Source organism: Adiantum capillus-veneris, chromosome 6, assembly GCF_014529385.1.
Source record: "Adiantum capillus-veneris isolate H3 chromosome 6, ASM1452938v2, whole genome shotgun sequence".
Taxonomy (NCBI): Eukaryota; Viridiplantae; Streptophyta; class Polypodiopsida; order Polypodiales; family Pteridaceae; genus Adiantum; species Adiantum capillus-veneris.
Window position 1 is genome coordinate 17,197,100 of NC_140936.1, and position 10,171 is coordinate 17,207,270.

At 40.8% G+C, this 10,171-nt stretch overlaps 1 protein-coding gene across 1 annotated transcript; it reads right to left on the reverse strand.

The window, feature by feature from the left end:
- Positions 1 to 464: 464 nt before the first annotated feature.
- On the reverse strand, positions 465 to 3,058 carry LOC147455200 (serine/threonine-protein kinase UCNL-like). The gene is made up of 2 exons (XM_086514027.1): positions 2,577 to 3,058; positions 465 to 2,323 (listed from the first exon to the last, which is right to left on the reverse strand). The coding sequence occupies exons 1-2, from the start codon at positions 2,948 to 2,950 to the stop codon at positions 1,408 to 1,410; spliced, it is 1,290 nt and encodes a 429-aa protein (XP_086370153.1). The 5' UTR covers positions 2,951 to 3,058; the 3' UTR covers positions 465 to 1,407.
- Positions 3,059 to 10,171: the final 7,113 nt, after the last annotated feature.

Below are 10,171 nucleotides of genomic sequence, written 5' to 3' on the forward strand. Positions count from 1 at the left end.
AAACACCAATGGTGAAGATTTCACGATGACCTCAAGCAAGTAACATTTTTTGTTGTAATAAATTGAGTGATTATTAGAACACATTTGACATGTTAATGATTAGTGTTTTGAAAAAATATATCGATTTAATATTGTCCTTTTCAAATTCAAAAATGTCGATTAAAAACAAAGGGAAACGGAAAAATTCTATCCCGAAATAGAAAAAAATAATGTAAACTTAAAAAATAAATTTTAATATTCTACAATGATGAGAGAGAGAGAGATATTCACATGCACACAACACACACTCATTTTCATAATGAAAATGTTCAAAATTCAATAATAAGATTTAAAAAGACTTGAAATGTCACCAACTAAAGTTAATGTGATAGTGACCATTGGATGACGAGAGGTGCAAAGAAGAATTGAACGCTTTTTCTACCACTCCCCTATGGCTTTCTCGACCAAAAAGGTGCAAGACTCGGTTTCTCATAAATTTCATAAGCATTAATGGTGGGAAAAGAAATTGTCCTTAGCTTCAAGTATTGATCCAAAAAGAGGCTCTTGACTTTGATGTGAGCCTCACCAGGCTGACAAGTGCAACTAAGGCTTGTTCCAAAGGTGAATATGGTGGGTGGGATAATCAAAGTTTGGGGCTTTCCAAGCTCTAGAACCTAAGGACTCAAGGAGTCAAAGGTAAAGTGGCAGCTAATGCATACAAGAAATTACTTACTAGCATAAACCTATGGTAATTATCAAAACATGTTTAGGGACTCAGGGTTTAGGGTTTAGCTTTTTTCTATCAAGTAGAGCACTTTAGGTGGGTATCGATCGACCCACACTTTGCGGGGCGGCGCTCTCTCACACCTTACCATTGAGCCTAGTACTTTTCCTTGGGCAAAACCAACAAGAGTTTAACCATGAAAAATACCTTACAATGCTCAGCAGCTGAAGATCCAACAACCTTCCAATTTCCAACCATACATGTTCTATTGGAAAACCTCACATTCAAATGCTTTCCTTCCAATTTTAACATGCTATAGCTTGCATAGTTGCAACACAGTCATTCCTCCCACACCATTGAGTATTGAGTTAGTGCAAGCTCAAATGATAACAGCCCTATAAGGCCATAAAACCATATGGTTTAACTTTAAGAGTCAATGTTGTCGCCTTACTTCATCGACGACACAGCCGCACGCCTCCGATAGCGAAATGCAAGTATTATTCCTATGAATGAATTTGCTGTCATTCATGTTTTGGTAGTATGAATTATTTCTTGGCTTCCGAAATTATGGTACCTTATTTACAAGAGGTGTTAAGTATGAATAAAGATTTGGTAGGTGTCGAAAATTGTGGACTATTTTCTAATCAATTTTCCAATGTATAGGGCAAAAATCCTTTGATGCAGACTCACTCAGACGGCCATCCTTAGTTAGCTGTAGGGCTCTCAGCCCCTTGCTGCTTTCTTTGCAGCTTCCTCTTGGCCCTCGCTTCCAAGCGCGAGCTCTCCACTTGCGCAAGGTGAGAGAGAAGATCAAAGTTCCTATCCAACTCAAACTTAGAGAGTTCAAATGAGGGTATGAAAGGTGGCCTGCACACATCTTGAAGGCCATCCCATTGAATACCTGCAAAGAAATGATGGGCCTTGATCTCGCTCGCACCACCGTAAGCGCCTAGCCTATGTGAGCAATCCTTCACAAGCAGTTGCTTGACAAGATCTGATAGAGGGCTGTCAGATGTTAGGCCTGGAAACGTAGGTTCTCTGTGGAGAACATTGCGAAAGGTTTCCTTTGATGTTGCGCCTACGAAAGGGGTCGATGCATGAGCCATCTCGAAAAGCAACACCCCCAAAGCCCACCAATCCACACCAAAATCATGACCTGTACCCTTTATCATCTCCGGAGCAATGTAATCTTCTGTGCCCACAAATGATTTTGACATGGGCGACATTGCGGTGGATGATGAGGACAAGGAAATACAAGATTTTTCACTTCCTCTTGGCACTATGCGGTGTCGCCCCTGTGTGTGAACGCCCACACCTTGCCCACTTCTTCGCAAATTGCCCTCGCATGTGCGCCCACTACCAAATCTTCCCAAGCATGTAAGTTTGTGTTTGTCATCGCCATTCTCGTTCTCTTCTGCTTCATCAGCAGATTGTGTTTGATGAGGTAAGAACGGCTCCACAGGAGGTTCTTTTGGTGGCAATGTTATTGACAGATCGAAGTCGATAAGCTTGATATGCCCAGTTGAGGAAAGCAAGACATTCTCGGGCTTCAAATCTCTATAAACAATGCCCTCTGCATGCAGGTGTTCCAACGCCAGCACTATTTCGGCCGCATAAAACCTGCAGTATGGATTGATCCACTCAGAATGCTTCGTTTAAGCAAGATTGAATCAGAAACCTCTATTTAAGCATGCATGCGTGGCAAGTAGGACAATGCAATCTCTCTCTCTCTCTCTCTCTCTCTCTCTCTCTCTCTCTCTCTCTCTCTCTCACACACACACACACACACACACACACACACACACACACACACACACAGCGCAGCACAACCCCAACGTGCACAACGTTAAAGGCAAACTTGCAGAAACGCTACCTGATGGAAGAAGAGGAGAATCGTTTATCAGGCAGAGTCTGCTGGAGGTGCCGAAGGTCACCACCGGAGCAGAAGTCGAGAACCAGGAAGTGAAACTCGGCATGGTCGAAAGCAGAATGCAAGCGAGGAAGGAAAGGGTGGGGCGATGAGCAGAGCTTGGCGAGGATGCGCTCCTCGTTGTGCATATCACGCTCTTGGGATCTTCTGAAGGCCTTCACGGCGTACAAATCATGCTGCTCGCCCGCCTTCTGCAGAGAAAATTTATCTTCCTGCTGAGCCTCCTCCTTCTCCTCCTTGATGATGGCCTTGGCCAAGAAGACAATGCCCGTCGCTCCGCTTCCTAGTGGTTGCAGGGGAAGGTACTCCTCGAGCATCGAGAGAGAGAGAGAGAGAGAGAGGGGGGGCAGATGGGCGGGTGATAGTTAATGAAAGGAAATGCGATTTCTAACTTGATGGCTCGGCAAGAGCCTTCCCTTGCAAGCTAAGGTTTGATCCAGCACATGTGCAAATAGAGTTTGAACTTTGGAGTTTCAAATGGAGACTAAAGACCATAAGTTTTTTCTTGGAGGCTAAAATGACAGAATCTTGGATAAATGTTAAGGTAAAGCTTGTTTTGAAGAAAACCGATAAAATTGCACACTTTTCTTTTTGCCAAACTCACAATTGTGAGTGGATGTATCTAATTCTTCCAAAAGAAATGTACAAAGCAACCTCAAGCTCGTGTCGAGCCTTCAAGGATCTCGTAATACACTACTTGGCCTCATCTAGAGGTGAACCGCTACCCATGTTCTGATTGGCCCACTTCAGACAGCACGTCGTTGATGGCCCTTCGCCACTCGTTCGAGTCCTTCGTTTTACCGAAGTAGACAATCACTTCCTTGCTTTCTTGTACAATATCCGTGAACCTACTTGTGGAGAGAGCATTCTCAAACACCCGACAGTTCGTGGCCTTCCAAGCTTGCTTAAAGTAACAGAATTTAATAATTTGCATGTAAACTAGCACCGCTTGACTTTTCATCACCTTCCCTTCTATGAACAAGTCGCTCTTGAAGAATCCGATTTTCCAAGTCTTGTGCACCCATTTACAAACCTTCCTTGCCGGGCCACTAATATTAGGGAACTCTTTGAACAAATGAGGGAGGTCCTCACTAGCCATTTTACAGCACGAGCATCTGTGTTAACCAATACCTCTGGCTAGAATCTTTACTCTTGTTTGGTAAAGCCCCCCATAACACCTTCCACATAAAAATCTTCATCGATAGCGGCCATTGAGGACCCTCGATGTTATTTGTTGCCGCCACCCACCTTGACTCCGGCCAATCTTTTCCCCATTGCTTGTTCAAGGGGGAGAACCAATCAACTGAAATCATTAGAGTGTGGTAGACACCCTTGGTTCATGGTTTAAGAAGTGTCTATCCTTGGGCCACTGCCAGGCATTCGAACTTGGACTCACATACAGGCATAGAATAATGGTACATAATCTCTACTACTTTGTTGATCAGTAGTCTTTCAGTTCCATTGAGGTGGAACTAGGTAGCTAGATAATCTGGCCCTTTCCAACTCCTACTGTTGTTGTCCCAAAAATAGGCCAGTCGACTAAGCCCTTTGTTGTTGATTTTGTTACCATATACATGTGGTAGTGATGTGTGTGAACACACTTAGGACCGTCGGCAATTGTCTTCTTAGTTGATGAAACAAGTGCATGTTTGGATGTGCAGAGCATCTGAATGCGGAAGCCCGAGAAAGGAAGATTGTATCTTAGAGCGCTCGATAAAAGATAATTACTACATAAAGCAACCATTTTCAGAGGAGTTATTTGAACCCTTTGGATGGGAACAACTAGTGGCTACTCTAGATATGTGCGTAAACGAAATAATGCCAACAAAGTTTTGGAATGAGCATGGCTATGAAATAACTCCCTGCTTTACGATAATGGTATTGAAGGAAGCTAACAAAACTTTGAGTATGAAAGCAGAATAGGTGAGGCAGACAGCTATATCATGGAGCATGATGCAAAAGCACAAACGAAGGAGAAAGAGCAACCACAAGAATATGTCATCATTGACATACCTGAAGAATCGGCAAAAGTTGTTGTAAAGAATCTGACTCCAGAAAGTGCACAACTAAAATCAGATGAAGAACCAAGCTCCACATCAGATGCTCAATAACATCAAGATCAGGAGAAGAACATGAAGAAGGAAAAAGACCGATTGTCTCGTGCAATGATCAAATTCATCATATGTGGAGAAACATGACTCGAGATTACATGTTCAGCTATGATAGATCCATATGCGACAAAGAAGCTAATGACTTATGGTACATGGATAATGATGGGAAAGCCACCAATCAAAGATCTAGAAGAAACAGTGTAGACAAGTTCTAAAATGGCAATTCCTAGCTTTGGAATGGCAAAAGCCACACTCAAGTTGAGCATTGGGGAGTTCAAGGACAGTTTCTATATAATGGACTCCCATCATATCAAAGAGAGTTTAGTCCTGACAAAAAGTTGGATGAACATTTTCTTTCAACAACAACAACAAAAAAAGGTTCAACGACAACATCAACCGCTGAAGTAGATCAACCTCACAAGTCAACTTTACCTTCAACAAAACCTCCATCAAACTTTCTGCGTAGCCTCTACATCAAGAGTCACACCATCAAAAATGCAATGGATCGCAAAGCAAAAATTTTATCAACCAAAGTTTCCATCACAAAAAAGTCTCCAAAAGTAGCCGAAGAGATTCAACCAAGTGTTGGTATTCAAAGAACACATCAAAGTCAAAGATCCAAATTGGATACATCAAGCACATGTTTAACTTCAACAACCAAAGGTTATCGGGTGGGTCGCATCAAATGTGTCAATCACTACTCAAGTCTACTTTCAAGAAAACACAAATATTTGGGCCAAAAGCCTAAGGTAATAGCCTGGACATACTCAGCCCAAGAAAATAGTTCTACAAAGAGCAAGTTGAGCCATCAACAACATAAGAACACCTCAACTAGGAGAAAGAACAACGACAAGAGGCAAAAGCAAAGACCTTCAAAGAAGCAAGCAACACAACAAGTATGGGTGTTGAAGTCAAACTTCAACCAAGCTACCCAACAAAGACATGTGCAACAATGGATGATTCCAGTCAAGCTACTTGAAGCACACAGTTTCTATGAAGGTAGCACTCAAGTATGGTTACCAAAATTAGTAGCTCATCCTGGAACAAGGAAAATCAATCATGTAGCACACGACTCGACCCAAAAGCAAGCAATTGCAATGAAGAGCCAGCAGAAGCCATTCACAACCGAGGGTGCTACAACATCCAGATAGATACCTCATCATCTACTGCAAAAGCAATAATTTTACAACAGTAATCATCAGGTCTGGATACCGAAATCTAGTGTCAGTCAAGTCATCAAGCAAACGGAGAAAATGCAAAGGATGGTCACATGGGAACCAAAGACAAGTTGGGTTCTATAATCGCTAGTGGAAACTCAATCACAAAGGACCCACACATATATACAACCACTTCTCAAAGTGAAGGCTCCATCAGTCCCTACTACAATCGTAGAACCTGTTTCACAACACAGCATTGACATTGCACAAACAAAGCAAGAGGAGCCAACATATGCCAACCTACTTAACAAAATGGTATTATCCATAGACCAACACAATGAAGAGGTCTAAATCTCCAAGAGCTTATGGAATTGGGTTTCTCGTCTTGAATAGGTACGTCCAAGTCACCATTGAAAATGCATGGAATAAAAGTCAGAGTCAAGTAGCTAAGCCACTAAATGAGCGAGGTGTTAGTCCCAAAGCTTCAAACAATATTTTTTGTGTTCTAAGTGTCTTAGCGATTATAAGTACTGCTCAAGCTGGAAGAGTTGAGCATATTTATGTTTTGTCTCTCATACTGTTGTAGGTGCGCATAATAGTCAAATTTTATGTATTCTAAGTCTAGAGAAGTGAAGGAGGAAGTCCAAAAGACACTCACGCACTGAGCAAAGTGAGGTATGAGTGGAGAAGCTTCTACATTGAAAACCCTTCTGAAGCTATTGCGATGTCCTTTGATGTCACGTGTGCTACAATTGTTCCTTGAAGCACCCATCAACTCCATCTCTTACATTGCATGCGTTTGTTTGACAAATTTCTCATATGCATATAGAGTGCCCCATAGTTGGCACTTTCATTAGACACTCTTCCTTTGTTTCTCTCAAGCACTTACCTTGCATGAACAGGTACTTCAGTCCAACTGAGCAAAGTGAGGCATGAGTGGAGAAGCTTCTACATTGAAAACCCTTCTTAGGAACGTAGAAGCTATTGCGATGTCCTTTGATGTCACGTGTGCTACAATTGTTCCTTGAAGCACCCATCAACTCCATCTCTTACATTGCATGCTTTTGTTTGACAAATTTCTCATATGCATATAGAGTGTCCCATAGTTGGCACTTTCATTAGACACTCTTCCTTTGTTTCTCTCAAGCACTTACCTTGCATGAACAGGTACTTCAGTCCAACTGATCAACTCCAATACGAGTGTATACCAAAGGCACTTTTTTTTCACTGGGTTTTTTCCCTTTGATCATCCAGGTTTTAGAGCCCAATCTAGAAACACTCATCACTATCCTCTTGTATATATTCCTTCTACATCAACAATAAGGATTTATGGCTACCTACATCAATTGTCAAAGAATGAGGGCAACAGTTGTAAGTCTCCACTACTTGTCAAGAACAAATACTACCTTCAAGGACAACAACAAAGCTCCATCAAACAAGGGTAAGACGAAGAATGACATACAAAGATAACGGACAAACAATGACGACTTCAGCAAGAGAGCCATTATTAACAAACATAATAAGCTCAAAAGTGCTGAAGTTAGTAAAGTATTGCAGGACACCAAGAGCACATCATCCATCAAGTCAACGACCCAAAGAAGCTCAATTTCCACAAAGGCAAACAACACATCAGAAGCCATCTTCACGGCTAGAGTGGAAACAAAGAGGAGAATGCACAAAAACTATAAACTTGCCTTGACAATCGAATTCCAACACATGCATCAACAAAAACACAGTAGATATGATTCATTCAAGGAAGGGGGGAGCATCATCAACCACAAAACACTTTCAAAGCTAAAGACCAACCTCGAACGCAAAGCTGAAGACAGCCCTAACAACAACATTGTAAGTGCCAAAGGAATGCAAATCCTTCAAACAAAGAAGCTTCTACCAGGTTTGAAAGAAGTGGACTAATGGAAAAACAAGGAGTTGGAAAACGACACAAGCTAGGAGGAGGGGAATGTTGGCAGATTGACTAATGGGCGTCCACCTAATCGAACACTTATCCGGACTCCACATTTGTACTCTATTATTTTTCCAAGCTAGTGTAGCTACATTGTGTGTAAATTGTGATTCCATAGCAGCAGATTGATTCGTTGAGTTGTAATTTTGTCATTTTATATATAAAGGCCCATGTGAGCCAGACACTGGCCATTTAGAAAGCCATAGATATAAAAATTAATAACCTTAATATGCAAGGGGGACTTATCTTTTGCAAGAAGAAGAACGGCTTCTCAGGTCCGAATTGTAATCAACATATCTAATGACTGGGTAATCTGTTTTCAATCATGAAACTTGCATTGTGTTCCTCTTTCCATGCTCTTTCATTCAAGTGTAAGCATTGTCAGTTTTGTTGTGGTTTATGACTACGCAGTAGTGAGTCTAATCATCATATTTGAGTGCTTAAATCACTATTTTTTGATGTTTTGACCAACAGAGAGTGTTCCTAGACCATAGGGTGACCTTTTTGGATAGTTCTATTGCATTTTTCATGACCTTGATCATGATGGATTGTGATCTTGGTACCTTGTTGGATTGCAACCACACTTGGTAGGATAGTGCCGCTAGACCTCCTCCTAAAGTTTTGTTGCATTTCGAGTCCGTTCGAGTCTCAAAATGGAATGATGACCTAGAGCGGTGCGAAAGGACATATGTAACTTCTTTTTATCATTGAGTGATGATTTTCTTTTTGAATTGATGAGTTTGCTTGTTAAGTTCAATTCATGAGGATTAACACCTCAAAGAGTCTCCGGCCCCATCCCAGTCACTTCCCTGAGTATTGACATATTATGTTAGTGCCAGATAGATATGCTATAGACGCCCGTCTCACGCTGACCCACTAACACCAAGCAAGGAGTAAGAAGTTCCTTTCAAAGACAATCAATACAATGGGTTTTCAATGTTTTGCAGTTTCCAAGAGGATGAGAAGGGAGTATCTCCACAAGATCAATTAGATGAGTAAGATAGCAACTCAACCATCCTTCTTCCACCCTTATTGATTTGTCTACTTAGAAAATATCCATTAAGTGCAAGCACCCAATATTATACAAGCAGTTTTTATCCATTTCTTAACAACATACCATGGGTGCATGGAGAAGGTGCAAAATGGATGATGTGTTGGATGCTACCAAAAATCCTCAGTGCCTTAGCTTTTTTGTTCCTAACAAAGCCATTTTGTGAGAGACACTCAAGGAAAAATATGCCTATAAAAGAAAGAAGGTGATGAGGTAGCAAGCTCAACCCTATGGCAAAAAAATGCATATGAGGAAGGAAAAGCACATTTGTGGTAATGAGTAAATGTAAAGAATTATGAAATGTTACTTCAAACAAGAAATAACTTGCACTTGCCAAAATTAATTGATCAAGAGTTGTGAGCTTATGGATGAGCCTATCAATTAGATAGCTACAACTAACGGTTAAAATAGGTAATTTGTTACTAGCTAAGTTAGGGAGATTATCTAAATGCAAAATTATGTCTTTCAGGTTAGATTAGATAACTAACTCTTGCAACTCCAAATAAAAGTTTCTCTTGAAGGTCGATGGAAGTCTTTTTCATTTAATTTTTCTTGGTTTTTGTTTTTTGTTTTCTCCCACATTTATTCAAAAGCATTTGATGTGTGTGCTTATTCATATTCCCAGGGTTTTTATCTTCTCAAAGAAAAAGTGCCCACACATGGGAACATTTAAGACTAGCATACCATAGGCAATACATGTGAGTGAAGTATCAAATCAAAGCCAAGATTTCTCTTCTAGCTTAAGCTTTACACTTGTGGCACTTTATTTTTGCTTTCATTTCCTTTATATTTGCACTAATGTTCTTTGTTATTAGAGTAATCAAACCCTTTCTGTCATAAAATCTCATATCTAACCAACCCAAATGATTTTCTCATATTAAACTGGTCATTTAATGTAGGAGAATAAAGGGAATCAAGGGTTAGAATATAGACATGTGCTTATGGATCTATCTCAACATGGGGCCAATGTTAAAGGGGTCCAAATGTATGAGACATGGTCTGTTAAAGAGCAATTCTACTTAATGGAGCTTAAAGAACTTACGGTTAGCTTCATTAAAGACCTCCAAAAGTTAGTGTTAAAAAGTCCTTTGACCTTAGGCAAGCTAGGGCTGACCTTGAGGTGGGAATCCTACCCAAGCTTGAGGTACTTGTTGTGCTTGCTATAACTAAGGTGCTTAAGGTGTTTGTGGGAACCTTGCCCAAGCTTGAGGTGCTTCTCATGCTTAAATGACTAAGGTTCTTGAAGTGTTCAATTC

Excerpts from the sequence above, each read along its gene's own strand:
- LOC147455200 (XM_086514027.1), bottom strand. The coding sequence starts at position 2,950 with ATGCTCGAGGAGTACCTTCCCCTGCAACCACTAGGAAGCGGAGCGACG. Across the intron at positions 2,324-2,576 it reads TTCTCCTCTTCTTCCATCAG|GTTTTATGCGGCCGAAATAG; the intron begins GTAGCGTTTCTG and ends TCCATACTGCAG.